The sequence below is a fragment of the Lactuca serriola genome, chromosome 9 (genome assembly GCF_051521515.1).
Source record: "Lactuca serriola cultivar US96UC23 chromosome 9, Lser_US96UC23_V15, whole genome shotgun sequence".
Lineage (NCBI taxonomy): Eukaryota > Viridiplantae > Streptophyta > Magnoliopsida > Asterales > Asteraceae > Lactuca > Lactuca serriola.
This window is the reverse complement of record NC_136416.1, coordinates 2,472,519-2,497,767: the sequence shown is the minus strand read 5'-3', so window position 1 is coordinate 2,497,767 and position 25,249 is coordinate 2,472,519. Positions and strand designations below refer to the sequence as shown.

The 25,249-nt window shown below is 38.2% G+C and overlaps 1 protein-coding gene and 1 non-coding gene across 2 annotated transcripts; one reads left to right on the top strand and one right to left on the bottom strand.

Moving 5' to 3' along the window:
• Positions 1-13,237: 13,237 nt before the first annotated feature.
• Positions 13,238-17,125, bottom strand: LOC145073066 (uncharacterized). The gene is made up of 5 exons (XM_079019610.1): positions 17,046-17,125; positions 15,323-15,569; positions 14,823-15,235; positions 14,051-14,642; positions 13,238-13,699 (listed from the first exon to the last, which is right to left on the bottom strand). Exons 1-5 carry the CDS (start codon positions 17,123-17,125, stop codon positions 13,238-13,240), a joined length of 1,794 nt encoding a protein of 597 aa, XP_078875736.1.
• Positions 14,784-14,890, top strand: LOC145077459 (small nucleolar RNA R71). The gene has a single exon (XR_013693203.1). It is a non-coding gene; the product is annotated as a small nucleolar RNA R71 (small nucleolar RNA).
• Positions 17,126-25,249: the final 8,124 nt, after the last annotated feature.

Sequence of the window (25,249 nt, the reverse complement as noted above, 5' to 3'; positions counted from 1 at the left end):
AAGAGAATAAATTTTTTAGTAATGCGAATATGTTTAACCTCACACAAATATCGTCATTTTCATGCATTCTCACTAAGTCTTATTCATTTTTGTTCTTATATATCGTTTTTCACTCATTTTCATTCTTACAGAATACGACTCAATAAACATTCTGACAGAATGAGAATAATAATAAAAAGTCTATAATAACCTTATAGATGATTTAATTAGTAAGAATGTGAGATAATAACAATAGTTATGTAAGATTGAACATATTCAAATTATCAAACAACATATTTTCTTTGTCATTATCACAAAATAACATTATCCACACGTCCACACAATAGATGTCAATCTACATTTGAACCTACGTTTCTCTCTCTCTCTCTCTCTCTCTATATATATATATATATATATATATATATATATATATATATATATATATATATATATATATAATTATGGTTATTTTAACAGGATATTTAGGCAGCGTAACAACTAAGTACAGTGCATATCCTAAATCTTGTCTAGCATAACTCCTAGGTACTTAAAGTTTCCTAGGGATTTGGTCATTACAACATCTAGGTAATACTTGCTCCTAGATTATTGGGCATCATATCTTTTAGATATAGATCATAGCTTATATCTAGGCATAATATCTATAGTTATACTATCCTAAGGCATCTTGCTTATAATAAAATGAATTAATATTTATAAGATAAATATCTTTATAAAATCATTTGTTAAGCATGTATTCACCCCTGAAAAACATTTTAAAACAATAAAATAGGGGTCGTGAACTCACTCTAGGTTTTGAAACCACTGATGTACGGTAGAGATGAGCATGGAAGTCTGGGGACGGCTCCACGAGGCAGCATACGAACCATAGAGAAAGAAAGGAGTGTTTTGAAGTTATGCTGGAGTGAATGACACAACCCTCTATCTATAGTCGAGTTTTGCGGGTGCGTGTCGTGCCTTTCTTGTATGCGACGTGCATTTGAACACTGTGGCTCCACAGGAAGTTGCCACGTGTTCCCTCCCTACTCAACCACGTCTCTCGCAATCTGATCGAATCCGGTGTCAGGTGCGCGACGTGCGATGGCGCGCACTTGACGCGCAAATAAAGATTTTTCGAAAATCATTACTTCCTCGTGTGTGCTCCAATCTAGACCCTCTCTATATCTATGTGATGATCTCAATTGGTACTACAACTTTCCTTTATGTTGTTTTGGCCGGTTTTGACTTTCATTTTCGAGCCCAATGGGGGTAAGAATTAATGATCTTATAAAAATCATAACTTACTTATATGGATCCTTTTTCGACAAACTTTTTCCAAAAGTTTATATCTTGAGGAGTACTACGAAACTCCTTTTTGCACTTTTAGTCAAAACTCAACCAATCTCTAAGTACATTTTCGACGTAATTAATTCTAACTACGCGATTGATTTCTATTCTTATAAAATCCATAATTCTCTCCATCAGAGTCAGATTTTTACGAATCTTACATCCTTGAGATCTCGTTAACAAGTACTATCCAAGTATGTTAACCGAATCAGAAAACGTCACAACTTTTTGATCTCTAATTTTTAGAGCCTGATGGACGATTTTTAGCTAATAAATGTAACATCATATTTGATTCTTATTATATTAAAAATCAAATATTACAATGCTTTCTATTGTATTTATTTTCCTATTATTTTCTAATGGCGACTAGTGACGAAATTTCTCAGGGTTGTCATAGTGGCTTGGATCTGAAGTTTGGACGTCTAATTGTAAGCATTAAGTGCTTAAGGGAAAAAGTGTTTAATCAGCGTGTACGCTGGGCGTACGCAAGCGTACACGTTCAAGTCCCCGATCAAGAACGCTACCTAGTACGTTGGGCAAACGTCTCGTACACGCAGCACACCCTGATGGGTTTTAGCCATAAGAACTTTCCTATGTGCGCATGCAAAACCCTAATGCTTGGATCTAGGCTTTCTAATTAAACATGCTTTGAATCCAAGACTTCTAATGACTAATTAGGAATAAGAACAATACTAAATCAGATCTAGAATCATACCTTTGAATCTCTTGTTTGATCTTGTTGTCTTGGAGCTCTAGTGTCACAATTGTCACTCCTCTAATGGCTTACAAACACCAAATAGCAAGGAGGATGATTTGAGAGAGAGGAGAGGGGAGGAATTCGGCCAGGGGTTCTCTACTTTAGATCAAGTGCCGATTTCCCTTTGCCATAGGGTCTATTTATACTTGTAGACTCCTTAAGGATTACAGCTTAAACCCTAATTGGATAATCTTTTCTTAAAGCAATCCAAATCCATTCCTTAGATAGCCTTGGACGATTTTAAGCTATCCTTAGCTTCTAGAATTCATCCAACCCCTATCCAATATGGATTTACAGTCTAAAGTTTAACTATCAAACAATTGACAGTTTAAACCCTCTTATTTAATTAATCTCTTTAAGTCACCAAATTAATACTAATTAATTTATGACTTATATTAATCAAATAACAATATTATTATTCTTTATATTATTCCCATAATATATTAACAATATTTATTCTCTCTTAATAAATCATCCTATCAAGTTGCTATGGTGAAGGCAACCCAAAAGGACTATGCACAACCGGGTCAAATACTTGCCTAATATAGTTGCAGCCTTAGACACTATTCCAACAGTCTCCCACTTGGATAAGTCTAGTAACTATATGCACAAGTACAATTCAATTTGCAATCGTAGCTCTCAAAGACGCTGTCAAACTCTGATCTAATCAATCTTGTCCTTTAGATAAGGGATCGTACAGTCCTCTGTTAGATATCATGCTGACAATTCTATGGAATGATTAGTCAAGCATTTAGGTTTCTCGATCTCTGATTTATTCGACATAGAACTTAATCGAACACATCAATTCAGTTCTGACCGAGCCTGGAACATAAGTCAAATCAAATCATCGAGCGGCCGAGATATCACTTTTACCTTCTTCGGATAAAAGTTATGGATAAACTTCGACTTATATGCATTTACTTATTCATTAACCAATTATACACAACAATGCTTTTTATAACACCGAGTTACTGATGCATTTTCGCATTATCAATGTACAATCAATTAACAAATAACAAACCATATATCTAGGTTTTAAGACTATATGATATTATCGTCTTGCGATCACCCTTTTATATCATATTCCATAAGGTGATTCCAGCAAGCACGGGTTTGTTCCAATGCTCAAAACCAGTTCATAAGCACTCATGAACATCGCAACAATCTTTTGCTATGTCTAATACCATTTAGACAATCTACGCACCAATTCACGACAATCTTCATTCATATCTACTTCCAACATATGAACGATTGTGGACAATTTGAATAATTCGATTATTCTTAATAAACTCAATTATTCTGGAAGTCAAAACATGCAAAATGAAACAATAGTTAAACGATCAACATAAGATAGTAACATTACTCATAAATAAAACTCCTTTATTTAATCATCAAATGTTAATTACATTTACCTATTACACGTTTCTACTACTATCTAATCTATGCTAATATCATCCTTCAGCCCAATACTCCTAGCATGCTATAAGTGCTTAACCCTACTTAGTCCCTTCGTAAGCGGATCTGTTGGGTTATCTTCTGATGATATCCTCTTCACTACGAGTTGTCCTTCTTCTACACGATGTCTAATAAAGTGATATTTTCTGTCGATATGTCTTGATCTACCATGATCTCTCGGTTCCTTGGTCAAGGCAACCGCTCCTTCATTATCACAGAAAATCTCTATGGGCTCCTTTATGGCAGGTACAACTCCAAGATCACCGATGAAGTTCTTCAGCCATATTGCCTCCTTCGACGCTTCGCTCGCTGCAATGTACTCTGATTCGCACGTTCAGTCAGCTACGGTTTCTTGCTTGGAACTTTTCCAAGTCACTGCTCCTCCATTCAGGGTAAAGACCCAGCCTGACTGCGAACGGTAGTTGTCCATGTCGGTCTGAAAGCTGGCATCACTATACCCTCGCACCTTCAAGTCATCACTCCCTCCGAGGACTAAGAACCATTCCTTCGTCCTCCGAAGGTACTTAAGGATATTCTTTACCGCAATCCAATGGGCTCTGCCAGGATTCCCTTGATATCTGCTAACCATGCTCAAAGCGAAGGCTACATCAGGGCGAGTACAAGTCATAGCATACATGATTGAGCCAACTGCGGAAGCGTATGGTACTCGGCTCATTTCCGCTATCTCAGCTTCGGTACTCGGGCTTTGAGTCGTACTCAACTTGGCATTACTTTGTATCGGTAATTCTCCCTTCTTTGAGTTTTCCATACTAAAACGTTTTAGTACCTTCTCTAAGTAAGTGTTCTGACTAAGTCCTATTAGTCTCTTACTTCTTTCTCTCACTATCCTTATTCCCAAAATGTAAGAAGCCTCTCCGAGGTCCTTCATAGCGAAGCACTTCCCGAGCCAGGACTTAACTTCCTGCAGAGTCAGGATGTCATTTCCTATGAGTAATATGTCATCGACATATAGAACGAGGAAGCTTACTATACTCCCACTGGCTTTGACATATACACACGATTCATCTTCGCTTCGTACAAATCCAAACTCTTTGAATTTCTCATCGAAGCAAAGATTCCATCTGCGAGATGCTTGCTTGAGTCCATAAATGGACTTCTCAAGCTTACACACTCTATTTGGATGCTTCGGATCCACAAACCCCTCTGGCTGAGCCATGTAAACATCCTCAGCCAACTTTACGTTAAGGAAAGTGGTCTTGACATCCATTTGTCAAATCTCATAATCATGAAATGCGACAATCGCTAGCATCACTCTAATAGATTTTATCTTCGCAACCGGTGAGAAGGTCTCATCATAGTCAACTCCGGGAGTTTGAGTAAAGCCCTTCACAACCAATCGCGCCTTATACGTGTGTACGTTTCCATCCACGTCGGTCTTTGATGTGTGTAAATTCAACTAGTTTTATCCCTACTTTTTATTAATAATTTGAGCACACAAAGGCAGTGAACATGTCTTTAAGTGGTATAGATTGATAAGTGAGGTATCGAACTCAGGGAACGGGTAATTAAACTAATAGCTAATTTTAACTAAAACAAATAATAAAATTAAAGGGTTTTTCTCTAGTTTTGCAAGACTAGAAACTTAGACATACTAAATCAACTAATTAACTAAAGCAACAACTATTCACCAAATTTGATAAAGATGTTTCTATTTAGGTTCAACCAATTCACTCCTATGGTTATTTAAGTTAAGGTGGATTAATTGCTATTGGTTACCAATTATAATAGTTAGGTTCATATTCATTACTCCTAACCCTTAGACAATTAACTAATTTAAGCGTTGATCAAGTGTTTAAACTAATTAATTCCCTAGATTAATTATTTGGATTAAATAAGATTTGTAATGGTTAATTAAGTTATTAATTCAATTAACCTCTTGTTGATGGTTTCTCAAACAAGCTCACACATTAATCTTCCTATTTTCTTATTAATCTTAGTTTCATAATCATTACTTCTAAGCATATGTTTTAGCATTCACATAGGCATATGAGGTTAACAATTAAGTGATGTTCATGCAACCTAATTGCCTTCCAATTAACAGAAAATAGTAGTGATTAATACATAAGGTTCTTTAACAAACTTAATTTAATAAATCACCAATAGACAATTAAGCAAAAATTAATAATTAAACCATAGGAGTTCTTTGGTATTCCCCAAACAGAAACAAAAACGAATTTAGTTCATAGTTGCAGTAGAAACAAACACAAAAACACAGTTTATTAATGCAAACATGTTTAATTCTTAAGTCTAAGTGGTAGAATTAACCTAATTGCTTGAATTCTTCCAACTCTTGAAGCTTAGGGTTCCTTAGCGCCTTCTGAACCTTTTAGTCGCATCTAATCCTTCAAAAATCGCCAGGAATGCCTTCCCCTGGGATAAGGATTCGTCTTTTATAGATATCCCAAAACAGAGGGTACTCGGCGAGTAGCAGAATCAACTCGCCGAGTAGGTCCATACTTATCCGTCTTGAATTAGCAGTTGTAGTTATCTTCTGGCATATCGTCGTGCACTCACCGAGTAGGGTCGATCTACTCGCCGAGTAGATCTCCTTCTTTCACTCTTTAATCTTCACTTGCTTTCCTTTTCTCCTTTTTGCCTCCAAGCATATCTTTTGGACTGAAAACACAATTCTCAACATTTTAAGTACCTTTTGTCCACATTATTCTCATAATTAATCAAAAATAACTAAGAATATATGTTAAATAATTAACTAATTATGCACATATCAAAATACCCCACACTTGACTTTTGCTTGTCCTCAAGCAAAACTAAATTTTACACACATTAAAATCACATTAATAACTCCAATCCAACCGAGCCATTATGCCAAGACCGCAACGAATGCATTTGTGTCTAAAATTCCTAAAAAACCCCATACTTCAAATACTCACAATCCTCATAAACATTCGCCCACTCACCCCGAACTATGCTCATTTTATGCAACCCTCCGAATCCATCCTCAGAAAATCTCTTTACCCTCAAGGTATTTTTAATTGAGCAACCCAAGCATACATATTCTAGAATTACAACTTTTCGATACCACTATGGAATTCTTTGAATTCTTCACTTTCTTGATAATTTGATCTTTGAAATCTTTGAATTCACCACCTTGTATTGACTTTTGGTATCTTCAACTTTTTGGATTTTTGAAATTTTGATCTTTTGATCTTCACTTCATTTGCTCCAAAATTCTTACAACTTTTCTAGCAATTCTTTTTTTTTTTCATGTATTTCTCAATATATTTTTTTCACTCAAATCCCTACATGCTTAAGCAGGGGCGCTCAATCTCAACCTTTATTGGCTAATGATAAAAACTTTCCTGGATACATTTCAGGTTTAGGTTGCTAAACATATTGCATCCCTCAGGCTGAGCAAGGTCGTGTTTTTGTCTCATGATTTCACTGAAATAAGGAAGCCACAAATGCACTAGAACGTGTATAGGCTCAACTAAACATTTGGGTTCTCATGCAATTATTAACACAATTCTAATATGGAATCCTAATTTTTACCAAAATTTTCTAATTTAAGACCTAAGCATTTTTGATATGCAACAAAAAAAATTAGCCTAAATTAAGATTCTAAGTGTTCTAAGATGTGACTAACCCCCTACCCCACACTTATTTTTATGCAATGCCCTCATTCCATATTATAACAACTAAAAATGCAAATAGAGAGAAAGTTGGAACAAACTCCCCTGGGGTAGCAGTTGCTAGGTTGACACTCTCTTCTTCTAATGACTTTAACCATGGGAACAGCTCATCCATGGCATGGGCGTCATACGTCTCGTGTGGTTGATAGCTCGAAAACAGAAACTCCTCTTGCAGCAGGCTACTCGGCGAGTAGGCGATCAAACTCGGCGAGTAGAACTCGATTGGCAAAGTGGTCGTGTAAAAGCAGATGTACTCGCCGAGTAGTGTTAGTGCACTCAGCAAGTAGAGCTTATATTTCCAGAGTTTTATAAATCGCTGTTTCTCTTTACGCGAGTGTTGACATGGAAACATAAATGTACTCTCCCGTGAACTTCCTAATCAGCAACACTTCAATAAACTCTCGGTTCGTACGGACTCAATCCTAGGAACAAGACTCCATAATCACTCATAAAGACTCTCATGCCTCTCTTGACCCTTCCTAAATAGCATGCTTCCTAGCTTCAATACCTGAAAAGAAAACTAAAAGTAACACTAATATTCCAACCACATAGCCAAATTCAACATGTCCATAATTGTCTTAAAACAAACATCATAACCAAACAAAATAAAATAAAATAAAATCTTCATTCTTCCTCTTCCATCCCGGCTCCTCCAGCTCCACTACCTCCTTCTCCACCCCTTCTTCGCATCCTTTCGTCCCAATCCATAATGTAAGGGTAGCCGGGTCCCGGTCGCGGGTCAATATGCATTTGTTGGAAAAGATACTCGAAGGATTGATTGGTGTAATTAACCCCTCGCCCTATATCATCCAAGTAGTGTCGATACTCCACTTGGTTCCATCCCTCGTTATCCTCCACTGGAATAACCGGTGGATCTTCTCGTACCCGCTCGCTCCTTGGCCTAACCCGCCTTCCCGGCTCCTCGGGGATCGCTGGCTCATCCTCATTCGGGATAATAAAAGAATCACCAAAATTTTCAACTATCCGAGCCCTCCTATAAAGTGCAGTGTTGAACGGAGGAGGGTGAATAATCGTTAGCGTTTGAGCTTGCGGCAATTCCAAGATCCCAAATGATCTCGCAAGCCGAGTAATGAACATGCCCCCATTGATCTTCGAGTTTATCTTTTCCTTAACCGCTCCCTCCGCAAGAAATTTAGCAACGCAGTACGGGAGATTGCAGAAGACATCGGGAGTGATGATACTCCATAAGTAAAAGACATCAAGGGTGGGAACTTTGTCCCAATCCTTCCGCATGTTGATCGTGCTTGCAACGAACCGGTGAATGAGTCGATGGATTGGAGAACGGATATGACCTTCTTGAGCAGTGGAAGGTATGTAGACCCGGTTAGCAATCGTATTCCACCATGTCGACGCCACCACCCCCTCGGGAAGTTCTTTGTAGGTATTCTCCAAGAAGGCTTCAAAGTAGTCCGTCATCGACATGTCTTGATCGTAGATGCCCAACCGCCAAGAGAATTCAACCATGCTGTATTGTCGCAGCTCTCCTCCCAAAGAAAACGAGATCGTGTTTGGATTGTAATACTCACTACCACCTCGGAATGAAATGGTAGCAAAGAATTCCCAGCACAACTCCGCGTATACTGGCTCTTGTATTTTAAACAATTACAACCAACCATCACAAGTGATGTTGGCATAGCCCAAGTTACAATCTTTCACCAAATATGGAGTAAGTTCCTCTTCCAAGCCGACATTGCCCATCCATCCCCAATCCACTGCATTGGGCAAGTGGATTTCTTTCTGTCGCAGCGCCTCCAACCTGTTTAGGGCTCGAGTTTTGGAGGATTTGGAGGTGATTTGTTGAAAGGCTAACCATGGCATATCACCATGGCCTCCTCCACGTGATGATTGTCCTCTCCTTGCCATGCTATCTGCATAAACATACCAAGAACACAGCAACAAACAACACCCCATAATTAAAACAGGAAAATTTTCGATCTTACTGGGACCTACTCGCCGAGTACACGAACATACTCGCCGAGTAGTATGAACTTTTTGACAGATCGAGATCGGATCTGTGTAATCTGTGTAATAGTCCAATTTGTTCATAGGGTTTTGTTGTCATTACTTATCTAACCATAGATCATTGAAGAAATTACTCCAAACAACCTCTACTTCATGAGTAAATCAAAGCCCTCAAAATTGGGAAAGACTCCCCAAATCCGAAATCATAACAAATATGGGAAGATATGTGATAAAGATTGGACCTTTCATAAAATTAAAGGGTAAAGATGTTACCTTGTTGCTTGAATGAAGAGAAAAGAAGAAAATTGGAGAGATCTTGAAGAACACTTAGAAATGCGGCTGAGAGGATATGCTCGGCGAGTGTGGGGATGAATTGGTGAGTAATAATAATTTTTACAGGTTTTAATTTACTGGGTTTTAACCGGCTACTCGCCGAGTAGAATGGATCTACTCGCCGAGTAGACACGCGTGTTATCGACTTTTGGCTGTAAGTGAACATTTACTCGCCGAGTATAGTCGATATACTCGCCGAGTAGATGTCTCAGGTTGAAAAAAATTTTAAATTTGCCAATTTTACTGTATGAATTCCTTTGTTTAGCCCTTCCACCCCACACTCACAGTATAGCTTGTCCTCAAGCACTTAGAGAAATAGAATAAATGAAGAAGAATGAAAAATAAACAATATGAAAAATAAAGAAAAGGAAAGAAAATGCAAACGTGAAACTCGGGTTGCCTCCCGAGAAGCGCTTCTTTTGATGGAGTCATTAGCTGGACTCCGCCCCGTCTACGTGTTTGCGATTCCGCATAGTAGCAGCTCCTCCAATCCTTCATTTCGGGGAACTCCTTCTTCATATTTCTTCACTCTATGACCATTGACTTTAAATGGTGTGCCGTCTCTTGAGATCAATTCTATAGCCCCGTGAGGAAACACCGTCTTGACCAAAAAGGGACCATCCCACCTTGATTTGAGTCTGCCCAAGAAAAGTTTTAATCGGGAATTAAAAAGTAGTACTTTTTGGCCTTCATGGATGTCTTTGCTTTTGATTCTTTTGTCATGCCATCTCTTGGTCTTTTCTTTATAGAGCCATGAACTAGAATAAGCCTCATTTCGGAGTTCTTCAAGGGCATTCATTTGCATTAGATGGTTGGTCTTCAATTCTTCCATGTCAAAGTTGCACCTCTTTAACGCCCAATATGCCTTATGCTCGATTTCAACCGGTAAATGACATTGCTTTCCATAAACTAACCTATATGGTGTAGTACCAATAGGTGTTTTGAAAGCGGTACGAAATGCCCATAACGCGTCATCCAATTTATCCGACCATTCCTTGCGGTTGCTTCCCACCGACTTCTCTAAAATACGCTTCAAAGCTCGATTGGTCACTTCAGTTTGTCCACTCGTTTGCGGATGGTATGAAGTGGAGAACTTATGGGTCACCCCATATTTCTTGAGCACCTTTTCCAATTGATCATTGGCAAGGTGTGTGCCACGGTCACTAATTAGGGCCTTCGGAACACCAAACCGGGAGAATAGTTTTTTTAAGAATCGTACCACTACCCGTCCGTCATTTGTAGGTAAAGCCTGCGCCTCCGCCCATTTCGAAACATAATCTACCGCCACTAGGATGTACTTGTTTCCTTTGGAGGTGGGAAAAGGTCCCATGAAGTCAATGCCCCACACGTCGAACACCTCACACACTTGAATGCTATGTTGTGGCATCTCATTTCGAGATGAAATGTTTCCCACCCTTTGACAAGCATCGCATTCTTTGACATATTGGGCTGCATCTTTGAAGATTGTAGGCCAATAGAACCCAATGTCAAAGATCTTATTTGCGGTATAGTGTGCGCCCTGATGTCCTCCTGTGGGCCCGCTATGGCAGTGTTCTAGTATTCTTCGACTTTCCTTCCCGAACACACATCTTCTTATAATTCCATCCGCACAGCTTCGAAAGAGGTATGGATCGTCCCAAAAGTAATATTTGATCTCTGCAAAGAATTTCTTCTTTTGCTGACTACTATAATCCTTCAGAACGTAATTTGTAGCTAAATAGTTAGCTATGTCTGCGAACCATGGCTCCTCTCCCACGGACACCATAATGTATTCATCCGGAAAGTCGTCTCCATCCTTATCTTCTTGCAATTTCGGGTTCTCGAGCCTAGATAAATGATCGGCCGTTACGTTCTCCATTCCTTTCTTGTCTCGTATCTCTATATCGAATTCTTGAAGAAGCAGCACCCATCGTATTAGTCTTGGCTTGGCATCCTGTTTGGAAAACAAATACTTGATAGCTGAGTGGTCAGTAAAAACAGTGGTTTTAGATAAAACTAAGTAAGGGCGAAACTTGTCAAAAGCGTAAACCACGGCTAACAGTTCTTTTTCAGTAGTAGTATAATTCTCTTGGGCAGGATTTAAGGTCTTGCTTGCATAATAGATGGGTTGAAAGTGCTTATCAACCCTTTGTCCAAGGACCGCTCCTAGTGCATAGTCACTAGCATCACACATGATCTCGAAGGGTAAGTTCCAATTTGGTGCTATAATGATCGGGGCATTAGTTAATTTTTCCTTTAGAAAGTCAAATGCCTCTAAACACTCTTTAGTAAAATTAAAGGGTGCATCTTTTAGTAATAATTGTGTTAGAGGTTTCGTGATTTTGGAAAAATCTTTTATAAAACGCCGGTAAAAACCTGCGTGTCCCAAAAAACTTCTAATGCCCTTCACATTAGTTGGTGGGGGTAATTTGGCAATGGTGTCTATCTTTGCCCGATCCACCTCAATTCCCTTTTTAGAGACTTTATGTCCCAAAACTATACCCTCCTTGACCATGAAGTGACACTTTTCCCAATTTAGGACCAAGTCGGTTTTCTCACATCTAGCAAGCATTGAGTCAAGATTTGTGAGGCAGTCCTTGAAAGAAGATCCGAATACAGAAAAGTCATCCATAAAGACCTCCATGAACTTTTCCACCATATCATGGAATACGGCGGTCATGCACCTTTGAAATGTCGCAGGTGCATTGCATAGTCCAAATGGCATGCGTCTATAGGCGAAAGTCCCACTGGGGGATGTAAAGGTGGTCTTTTCTTGGTCCATTGGGTCTATGGGTATTTGAAAATACCCTGAAAACCCATCTAAAAAGCAATAGTAGCTATGGCCTGATAGTCTCTCTAACATTTGATCTATGAAAGGAAGGGGAAAATGGTCTTTGCGAGTGGCATCGTTTAGCTTTCGATAATCGATGCACACTCGCCAACCGGTTACCGTTCGCGTTGGAATTAACTCGTTCTTTTCGTTGGTAATGACCGTCATTCCTCCTTTCTTGGGCACCACCTGGACCGGACTCACCCAAGGACTATCGGAGATGGAGTAGATGATTCCTGCATCCAAAAGCTTGACCACCTCCTTCTTGACGACTTCTTGCATGTTCGGGTTTAATCGTCTTTGATGTTGCACCACCGGCCTTGCTCCTTCTTCTAAATTGATTTTATGAGAGCAGTAGGATGGGCTTATACCCTTGATGTCGAAGATGCTCCCTGCAATGGCTCTTTTCCTTTTCTTCAACACGCATACAAGCTCCTCCTTTTCCGTCTTGGATAGGTCCGAGGCTATGATCACAGGCTTCTGATTTCCTTCTTCCAGAAAGGCATACTCCAGATGATCAGGTAGTGTTTTGAGCTCCAATTTGTTGTGCATAGTGACGGACTCGCCGAGTGCAACTTTGGTACTCGGCGAGTTGGTGGCTGCATTCACGACTTCTGGTTTTTCTTTAGATGTACTCGGCGAGTAGATCGGGTCTACTCGGCGAGTAGTTCTTTCAGCTTGCTTCTTTATTTCTTCATACTCCGCTTCTTCCAACAGTCTTTCAATCTCTAGTAAGTCCTTTTCTGGATCAAATACTTCATCCATAGCTGCAAACTTGCTGGAATCTTTAGGTATGTCTTCTTCCAATATTTCGTCAAGCATGTCGATTGAGAAAGCTGTGTCGTCACTACTCCGTGAGTACTTCATGGCTTGGTCTACCCCGAATGTCACTGAATCGTCCCCAACTCACAATGTGAGCTTAGAATCTCTCATGTCTACGATAGCGCTAGGGGGGTTAAGGAAGGGCCTTCCAAGGATGATTGGCACTTGCGGATCCGCCTCCATGTCGAGAATGATGAAATCAGCCGGGAAGACAAATTTGTCTACTTTCACTAGCAAATCTTCACAAATGCCTCTTGGGAAAGTAACAGTCTTGTTTGCCAAATGAATTGCCATTCGAATTGGCCTTGGCTCCGGGAGGTCCAGCTTCTTAAAGAATGAGTATGGCATAAGGTTCACACTTGCTCCAGAATCAGCTAAGGCATGAATTGCAGTCAAGTTGCCAAATTGGCAAGGCAAAGTTAAGCTCCCCGGATCACCCTTCTTCTTTGGTAATTTGTTTAGCATTGCGGCGGAGCAATTCTCATTAAGCACTACCTTCTGCACTTCCTCCATCTTTCTTCTGTTAGTGAGGAGTTCCTTAAGGAACTTTGCATACTTGGGCATTTGCATGACGGCTTCAATGAAAGGAATGTTGATTTGAAGAGTTTTAATATGATCTAGAAACTTCTGATATTCCTCTTCCTGCTTCTCTTTCTTGGCTCGGGCTGGGTATGACATTGGAGGCTGGTATGGTTTCAAGGGCGGCTGTTCATTTGTTTTAGCAGGGGTACTCGCCGAGTCCATCAGTCCTACTCGGCGAGTAGGACTCTCAGATTGTGAGTGTTGGTTTTCGACTTGTTCTTCCGTTCCTTCCTTCTGTGAGTCCTTGGTTGCTTCAGTTCGAATGGGGACCAGGGGAGTAATGATCTTCCCACTTCTTGTGGTAACAATATTTACTTGTGCGCCTCGTGGGTTGTTCTCGGTTTTGCTAGGAAGCTCACCCGGTGACCTTTGGTTTAGTTGTTGAGCAAGTTGCCCAAGCTGCGTTTCTATGTTGTGGATGGATGCTTGCTGGTTCCTGAGCATTGTTCTTGTTTCTTGGATAGCAGCATCATGGTCACTATGTCTTTTCTCGGAAGCGGCCACAAATTTAGTTAGCATGTCTTCCAAGCTTGGCTTCTTCTCTTGCACCGGCTCCTCCTTTTGGTAAAAGCCTCTCCCCTTTTGTCTGTACTTCTCCTCCTTGGCCTTCTTATACTCTTCGTAAGGCAGCCACTCCTTCTTTTGTTTGCGCCAGTCCTCATCATACCGGTCACCACTCGAATAAAATACTTGTGCCTTTTTGTTGCCGTTCTCATCCAAATCGCAATCTCTAGTGAGGTGAGGTCCATTGCAGTTTTCACAACCCACCCGTATGGCATGGATAGTTTGATCCATTTTGTCCATTCTCCTATCCATGGTTTTTAACATGGCCATGACCGCGGATAAATCTTTAGTAGCAACGTACGCGACTCCCCTCGTGACATCATTCCTAGGGTTGTGGTATTCTCTAGAGTGTTTAGAGAATTCTTCAATCAATTCTTTAATCACCGGGGGTGGCTTCTTTGTAAGTGGGCCTTGTGAGTCTAGCAACTGTCGGGTTGTGACATTGACTCCATCATAAAAGATGGAAACTTCTTGCTGGCTGTTTAGATCATGGTGTGGGCAATTTCGTAGTAGACTTTTGTACCTCTCCCATGCTTCATATAAAGACTCTCCAACTTGTTGTTCAAAGTTTGCAATGGCCTTCTTGAGTTTGGCTATTTTGGATGGTGGGCAAAAGTGATCAATAAATTCTTCCTTCATTCTGGCCCAAGTAGTGACTGATCCGGGGGGAAGGGATTTGAGCCAGTCTTTAGCAGCACCCTTGAAGGTTACCGGAAGCATCCGAAGTAGTTGAGTTTCGCGGGTTACATTTGGAATGTTGAAGTAATCAACAACATCATTTACTTCATCCAAATGTTTGTACGCATCTTCATGATCTTTCCCATAGAACGGTATTTCCTTGAGCGAAGCCAGGATATGACCTTTTAGCTCGAAGGTAGCAGTTGCGGGAATTGCAGGTTGCACAAGTCCCAGGCCATGGTCGTCGCGCATCCTCTTCTTCCATTCTCCCATGGGAATTTCATCAATGTTAGCCATAGTGAATGCTAACTCTTCCTCCGATTCGGTTTCTTGTTCGTTCGTTGCCTCCTCTTCTTCCTCGGTCTCGTATCCAATATCTTCTTGAATTGGCTCCTCAATTGTCAAGGAAGCGCTAGAAGCTCCTGATTTACTGCTCTTCTTTTTCCCAAAAACAGTCTTCAAGTTGGACAATGGTGATTTCTTTGGTGTGCTTGAACTCTCCACGTCTTTCCCTTTGTTTCTTTTCAATGCGGATTCGGGGTCTTCAAACGGGGGTACTAGTGGTGTGTTTGCTCCTCTGGTCATGAGAGTCCTGAAATTAATCAAATAAAAAAAAACGTAAAAAGAACAAAAAGATTGTAAAAAAAAATTGCTGACTAAACTGCTACTCGCCGAGTAGGTGCGAGTGCACTCGGCGAGTATCAGTGATATTTCAAAAAAAAAAATTTAAGTTTTAACCTAACTAAAACAGATACTAAAACCTAATTACTAGTTATTAAATTGCAATAAATGAACTTTATGCAAGTAAACTCACACAAAGGATCGAAAAAAAAATTAGGAATTAGCTTAATTATTTAGAACCGTTCCCCGACAACGGCGCCAAAAACTTGATGTGTGTAAATTCAACTAGTTTTATCCCTACTTTTTATTAATAATTTGAGCACACAAAGGCAGTGAACCTGTCTTTAAGTGGTATAGATTGATAAGTGAGGTATCGAACTCAGGGAACGGGTAATTAAACTAATAGCTAATTTTAACTAAAACAAATAATAAAAGTAAAGGGTTTTTCTCTAGTTTTGCAAGACTAGAAACTTAGACATACTAAATCAACTAATTAACTAAAGCAACAACTATTCACCAAATTTGATAAAGATGTTTCTATTTAGGTTCAACCAATTCACTCCTATGGTTATTTAAGTTAAGGTGGATTAATTGCTATTGGTTACCAATTATAATAGTTAGGTTCATATTCATTACTCCTAACCCTTAGACAATTAACTAATTTAAGCGTTGATCAAGTGTTTAAACTAATTAATTCCCTAGATTAATTATTTGGATTAAATAAGATTTGTAATGGTTAATTAAGTTATTAATTCAATTAACCTCTTGTTGATGGTTTCTCAAACAAGCTCACACATTAATCTTCCTATTTTCTTATTAATCTTAGTTTCATAATCATTACTTCTAAGCATATGTTTTAGCATTCACATAGGCATATGAGGTTAACAATTAAGTGATGTTCATGCAACCTAATTGCCTTCCAATTAACAGAAAATAGTAGTGATTAATACATAAGGTTCTTTAACAAACTTAATTTAATAAATCACCAATAGACAATTAAGCAAAAATTAATAATTAAACCATAGGAGTTCTTTGGTATTCCCCAAACATAAACAAAAACGAATTTAGTTCATAGTTGCAGTAGAAACAAACACAAAAACAAATTTTATTAATGCAAACATGTTTAATTCCTAAGTCTAAGTGGTAGAATTAACCTAATTGCTTGAATTCTTCCAACTCTTGAAGCTTAGGGTTCCTTAGCGCCTTCTGAACCTTTTAGTCGCATCTAATCCTTCAAAAATCGCCAGGAATGCCTTCCCCTGGGATAAGGATTCGTCTTTTATAGATATCCCAAAACAGAGGGTACTCGGCGAGTAGCAGAATCAACTCGCTGAGTAGGTCCATACTTATCCGTCTTGAATTAGCAGTTGTAGTTATCTTCTGGCATATCGTCGTGCACTCGCCGAGTAGGGTCGATCTACTCGCCGAGTAGATCTCCTTCTTTCACTCTTTAATCTTCACTTGCTTTCCTTTTCTCCTTTTTGCCTCCAAGCATATCTTTTGGACTGAAAACGCAATTCTCAACATTTTAAGTACCTTTTGTCCACATTATTCTCATAATTAATCAAAAATAACTAAGAATATATGTTAAATAATTAACTAATTATGCACATATCAGTCTTCTTCTTGAAGATCCATTTTGCACCCAACGGTCTTACGACCGGGCACATTATCAACCAAATTCCAGACTTGGTTATCATACATGGATTGGATCTCGCTATCCATTGCCTCTTTCCATTTCGCAGACTCCGGGCCTGCCATGGCTTCCTTATAGCTATTAGGTTCATCAAGGTTTATTAGTGTACCGTCACTAATATACGTGTCTCCTTCGGTAGTAATATGAAAACCATCAAACTGGGGTTGAACTCTAACTCTATCGGAACGTCTAAGAGGTAAGGATTTGTCAATCGGTTCAACCGGAGTTTCCTCCTCGGGTTGAGTGCCAGTGGTAGAGGTTCCTTCATCTATCGACTCTTGAATCTCTTCAAGCTCGATTTGCCTCCCACTGTCTCCTTGGCCTATGAGTTCTCGCTCTCGGAAAACTCCTCTCCTCGCAACAAAGACAACATTGTCCTTCGATCTATAGAAGAAATACCCAAAGGATTTCTGCGGGTAGCCGATGAAAATACATCGCTCACTACGAGGTTCGAGCTTGTCGTGAGTATCTCGTCTTACGAAAGCCTCGTAACCCCAAACCTTGATATGTGCCAATGAGGGAGCTTTCCCTATCCACATCTCATGAGGTGTTTTGGCAACCTTCTTAGTAGGGACTCGGTTAAGGATATGGGCGACAGTCTCTAAGGCATACCCCCAAAAAGAGATAGGTAGTGAAGCACGACTCATCATAGAGCGAACCATATCCAATAGGGTTCGATTACGCCTTTCTGCCACACCATTCAATTGTGGTGTCCTAGGTGGCGTTAATTGTAAAACTATTCCACACTCCTTGAGATAATCGTGGAATTCAAGACTTAGGTACTCTCCTCCTCGATCAGATCGAAGCATCTTGATTTTCCTGCCCAATTGATTCTCCACTTCATTCTTGAATTCTTTGAACTTTTCAAAGGTTTCTGACTTTTGCTTGATCAAATAGATATACCCATATCTAATATAATCATCGGTAAAAGTCATGTAGAAGCGGTTCCCATCCTTCGTGGTTGATCTAAACGGTCCACATACATCGGTATGTATTAGGTCTAATAGACTCTCACCCCTCTCACATGTACTTGAAAAGGGTGACTTGGTCATCTTTCCAAGTAAACAAGACTCGCACGTGTCATCTTCCCTAAGGTCGAATGACTCCAACACTCCATCCTTTTGGAGTTGGGCTATGCGTTTCTTGTTGACATGTCCAAGACGACAATGCCACAAGGATGCTCTATCCATACTATTGGAAGAATCTATGTTCAAAACATCATTTCCTAAGTTATCAACAATCATAACAGTTTCATATATTCCATTACATGGTATAGCTTCAAAGTAAAAGACACCATTTAGATAAGCCAAAATAGAACTATTCTCATTATTAAAAGAAAATCTAAAACCTTGTCTAAACAAACCATGAAATGAAATGATGTTTCTAGCCATTTCTGGCGAATAGCAACTATTGTTCAAATCTAAACATAAATTATTCCTAAGCACTAAAGAATACACTCCAATCTTGGTCACAGGCGACGATCTTATGTTCCCGATGATTAGATTGATCCTTCCTTGCTCCACATCCCTACTTCTTCTTAGTCCCCGCACATTAGAACAAATGTGATAACCACAACCGGTATCAAGAACCCAAGAAATAGCATGACTAGAATCATTAGATTTAATTGTGTATATACCTGCGAAAGATGGCTTGATCTTTCCTTCTTTGATGGCTTGCAGGTACTCTGGGCAGCTTCTCTTCCAATGTCCTATCTTATGGCAGTGGTGGCACTCTGCCTCTTTCGGGTTAGGGCAAGGCTTAGCAGGATCAACTTTGGTCCCACTAGAAGAGGCACCATCTCGGGCTTTAACCTTGCGATAGTTCTTAGACAAGGCCTTCCTCTTCTTTCCCTTTCCTTAACTAATAGCCAAGACAGGAGCAGCGGGTGGATTGGGAGTTGGTGCAACAGACTTGTCCTTGAAGTTGCTCTCAGCGACCCTCAAGAGACCTTGGAGCTTGCTTAGGGTGACCTCTTCTTTGTTCATGTGGTAGGTCATCCTAAATTGATTGTACATCGGAGGCAAAGAGTGAAGCACCTTGTCGATCGCCAAGTCTTCCCCAAAGTCAACATTTAACTTGCGAAGGCGGTCGACATACCTTTGCATCTTTTGCAGGTGCACGGTAAGAGACTCTCCATGACCCATCTTAGCGGAAATCATGTTAGTGAAAATCTCATAACGCTCTTGTCTCGCGTTTTGGTGGTATCTCTCCAATAAGTCTTGATGCATATCGTACGGGTACATGTCCTCATAGGACTTTTGGAATTCGGAGTTCATGGTGGCTATCATGATGCAATGTACCTTCGTTGCATCGCGCTCATGAGTTTCAAAAGCGGTAATTTCAGCCGGAGTAGCGATTTCAGGGTTGATTTTCTCGAGCTTCTCATCGAGGACATACTCCTTATCCTCATAGCGAGCAATGGTGCGAATGTATCTTATCCATTCGCTAAAGTTCGTTCCATCGAAAGTGACCTTTTGACAAAGGCTCATCAATGTGAAAGAACTAGCAGCAGCGTTGTTTGCGTTCAACATCTACAAATAGAAAGGACAAAGATAGATTATATTATGAATCCCTAATTATCACCCAATAAGAAAAATTAGGGCTAGGATCCAACAACAATATTTACATATTAGAAAAGGGATGCCGTAATCTAACATGCAAATAATATGAAGGTAAGTGAATGACGATTCACTAATTCTCCACCATATAAACATAACTTTAAGTCGTAAATGCATTGAGAATTCCTAGGTTCAGATGAGATTCATTGAAACTATTCAATGGCATGTTTAAATCTCGATATGCCCCTCTTGTTTGTGACTAGGATACTGAGGATCACAAAGCGGGTATGAATTACCATGCAAATTCACATGGTGCCTTCATTGTAACGATCACCTATTCGACGTGCCGGTAAACCACACACGCTCCATCGAACTATGATAAACAATGAATCACCCTTTGCCACCTTTGCTTAGAACCAATTAGTGTGCCGGTAAACCACACACGCTCCACTAACTTCTTAGCAAGGGTGCAAAGTGTAATTTCATGGGATTACATCAATTCACTTTTCCTAAAGTAACTAAGATTGGGAAATTTAAAAATATGTGTAGTTACTTTGTATTTCCTATTATACTTTTAATGAGAGGATGAGGTTGCCCTATCTTACCCGTTCGGCTAACGACCCTCCACCGATCAAGCAAGCGGTGGGTGTGAGTGTACACCCATTAAGCACCATTTTATAGGCCGCAACCTTATACCCACCTTATAGATCGGCTTCGTGAATGAGGCCTACTAACGGTAAGACTAGCATTTTAGTTATACATATATATATATATATATATATATATATATATATATATATATATATTATTCTTGTAATATTATATTAGTATAGGGTTGTATTTTAAACATTTTAAAAATCTAGGGTTTGAAATTTAAATTGTCTAAATTAAAACTTTTAATCACAAAATACAAATTTCAAAACTTGAGGACAAGTTTTAAACATTTAAAAACATGGAGGATCAAATAACAAATAATTCTAATTAACAATTAATTTCCTAATTATCTATATTTGATTTATTCAAGATTTCTTGCAAGATAATTACCAATTTAATCAAAATAATTAATTAATTATCATATAAGGAAATTAAATATTTTATTAGTTGATAAATATCTTTAATTAGATCAAGATTATAGTCATATATATCAAAAAATCATATTATGGTTGATCTAATATGATTAAGGTAAGTTTCCATAAGATAATCATGAAAAAATCCCGAATCTGGCCCTTCCTGACGCTCGAACTCGTCGAGTTCCCAATTGGACTCGTCGAGTCAGGTCAACTCGTCGAGTCCACCATGGGACTCATCGAGTTCATGACACAGAAACCCAAAATTCGAATTTTGCACACAAGTTTCAAACAAATAAGCAACAATTTAATAGAAACCAAGCTAGACTCTGATACCACATATGGGTTTTAGCCATAAGAACTTTCCTATGTGCGCATGCAAAACCCTAATGCTTGGATCTAGGCTTTCTAATTAAACATGCTTTGAATCCAAGACTTCTAATGACTAATTAGGAATAAGAACAATACTAAATCAGATCTAGAAGCATACCTTTGAATCTCTTGTTTGATCTTGTTGTCTTGGAGCTCTAGAGTCACAATTGTCACTCCTCTAATGGCTTACAAACACCAAATAGCAAGGAGGATGATTTGAGAGAGAGAGAGAGAGAGCAGAGGAGAAGAATTCGGCCAGGGGTTCTCTACTTTAGATCAAGTGCCGATTTCCCTTTGCCATAGGGTCTATTTATACTTGTAGACTCCTTAAGGGTTACAGCTTAAACCCTAATTGGATAATCTTTTCTTAAAGCAATCCAAATCCATTCCTTAGATAGCCTTGGACGATTTTAAGCTATCCTTAGCTTCTAGAATTCGTCAAACCCCTATCCAATATGGATTTACAGTCTAAAGTTTAACTATCAAACAATTGACAGTTTATACCCTCTTATTTAATTAATCTCTTTAAGTCACCAAATTAATACTAATTAATTTATGACTTATATTAATCAAATAACAATATTATTATTCTTTATATTATTCCCATAATATATTAACAATATTTATTCTCTCTTAATAAATCATCCTATCAAGTTGCTATGGTGAAGGCAACCCAAAAGGACTATGCACAACCGGGTTAAATACTTGCCTAATATAGTTGCAGCCTTAGACACTATTCCAACACACCCGACCTGGTCTTAGGCTTTGCGATTTGGGCCATATTTGGACTATTAAGGTTTTGGGACTTGTTGGGCCACTAGTCTTTTTGAATTTGGGCCATTTTTAGGCTTTTGCGCCTTCTTGGATTTTAACCTATATTGGGCCTTGGTTAACCTTAAGGAAATTGGGCCATTATTGGGCTTTTAGTGCCATTGGGTTGGGCCTTGGATATTGGGCCACATGAGGAAATTGTAAAATGGTCTTTGACCCTAGGTGTTGGACCAATGAACTAGATTCCTAGTTATGGTTTATGACTCAATTATTAGTTAAGATTTTATTTGGTTGGTTAGTGCGTGGATTCTTCGATTCAGCAGCTCGAGCATCTATTGACTGACAGCAGACTGGGGTGAGTTTGCTCACTATAGGGATTGTATGTGCTTGTAGTCTTTATGACTCCTGTTGTATGTGTTGTATGCTTGTATACCTGTTTGTTATATGTATGTATGGTGAAATAAACCCAGGGGTGAAATAGACCCGATACAACCTTGTGCTGACATATAAATTAAAATTGACTCGTGGGTGAAGTAGACCCAACACAACCTTGAGTTGGCATATATGTATGGTATGCAGTATTTTGAGGAACTCACTAAGCTTTGTGCTTATGGTTTTTAGTTTATGCTCCAGGGACTTTCAGATCGAAGGGAAGAGCTCGGGATGATCGCATCGCACACACCAGAACTTTTTCACTTATTTGACTCTGATGGGTTTTGGATGATTATGAATACATTACGATTTCCATTTGGTTTTACTAAAGATGTTTGGTTGATGTTTTAGTTAATATGAAAACAAAATTTTTTGGTTTTGAATTTTGGGACATTACACTATATACCTGACTATTTGTATAAGTTCAGTGATGATATAAAATATAATGGAAAACACATTCTTCAAAAGTGTAGAAAGTTAAATATTGACATAACGAAAACTTATGGCAAACTTGCTATATAAAGTGGCAAAAATATTATATGGTGAAAATTGCTACTTGTTAATGCGAAACATGTATATGATGAAACCAAAATGCTATATGGTGAAAAATGTTAGTAGGTTAAATCAATAATGCTATATGTTGAAAACTACTACTTTGTTAAGGCAAGATTAATGTATGATGAAAACGGCTACTTGTTTAAAGCAAAACTAATGTATGGTGTAAATTGCTACTTAGATAAGGCAATAAATGTTAGAAATGTTGCAAAATTTGGAAAACATTATAACTTCTCTCTAGCAGCAAATAATTTCCAAAATACGTATTTTCTGTCATCCTTCGCGTGAAAGGAGTGGTGTCATAGCAACAACAATCATTTCACTCTCACATAAAAGTTATGTCATTTTTTTACTATAAAAGAGTGCTTCCTTGTCATACACAAGGATTGATGCTACACTTTATTTTTTTTATCAATTTAATTTAAATAAAAAGTTTAATTTTAATAAAAAACATAAACTTCATTACTTAAAAATTAGAAACCATTACATTGCATTATTTAAAAAAAACATAATATGACATTAAAAAAAATTCTAAAAACTTAGAAAAAAAAAACTAGAAATCTTAAACCTACAAACTTGAAAAAAAAACACGATTAGAAAAAAAAAACTAGAAATCTCAAAACCCACTTAACATAATGTTTTTTGAGAGACTTTTTAATGTGTGTTTTTGATTTGAATTGTTAGAAGAATACATTTTGAAAGTTTTTGAGAAAAAAACAGTAAAAGATAAAGAAATTTGAGTGAGGTTTGCTAAAAAAAAAAGATAGATATTATATATATAGGTAAAATAGAAAGAAAAGAAAATTTGAATTTTGAAAAAATAACTATTCAAACGGTCAAAGAATCCCAACCAATCAAAAATCATAGTTATATTCTACCGATGTGCAGTTAAACTGCACCCAAAACCGCACAGGGACGGTGTTTCCCTGCCACGGTTGCAAAGGATGAGGCCAAACCGCACTCCACTCTCCCAAACCTTATCTATTTTCTAGATTTCATGAATATAAATAAAGCTTATATTCCATTTTTTTTTTTAAATAAAGTATTTCATAACATCTCACAATATAATTGTAGTTGCTTTCTTTCTTGTGCCTGAAAAAAAAGGTGTCTGTTTATCATTTTATCCTTTGAAAATACCTGTCGGCCTAGACATAAGATGCAAATATTTTTCAAAGAAACTAAATAAACACTGATCATTGTGCAAGCATTTTCGGTTTTTCATCTGCATCTCATCCTCTTCTATAATTTGCCCAATGTACAGATGTTGTAACTTTACTTATATTATAATGTATATTTGAAAGTGACATAATTTTTCGTATGTTCCATTATAATAATCAGGTTATTGGTTTGTTATTAGTAATTTATTACTCTTAGTTGGTACGCTGGGAGCGACAAGAACATTAATATGTTTCTTGTTGACAAGAAGAGAACGAGCATTAATGAGTTTTCACATAGTGGACATGAATGAATGCTACCATGCATTGATGCAAGTATCGAAGATACGGTTCTTTTGATCCTTTCTCACGATTACTATTAAAAAAATAAAAAAAATAAAAAAATAAAAAATAAAATAAAAAAATAAAATAAAAATGCAAGTGGGAGTCGTGTGTTTGACCGTACATTACTTAGTAAGCGGATGAGCCGCCCTTTCCCGTCTCTACCACATGCACTGGCACTCACTAGTCCTCCAATGACCCCGATGATCCTTTAGTAAAATATAAATAGAAATGGATAACCTTATCTCCCTGACACCATATTCCTACAACTTGACCTTTTAAAAAACAATAAAAAAAACTCCTCCCGTACTCTTTAGCTTTTCTATTATGGGCCCATTCGACCCCTCAAACCACAAATAACAACTTGCCACGTGCCATACTCATTGTATACTTAACGATTTCTTTCACTTCCATTCATAACAACCCGACTACTTCTTTTTGTTTCTAACTTGCTACTATTCGAAGATGCTTTTAATCGATATATATATATATATATATATATATATATATATATATATATATATATATATATATATATATATATATATATATATATATATATATATATATATATTACCACACAACTTGAACCAAAAGCAATTATTAATTTTGTACTTTTGTTTTACTCAAGGCAGTATGATTAAATTAGGGACACGGATATGATTTAGTTAAAGAATGATATATATGCCCATACCCAAACCTCA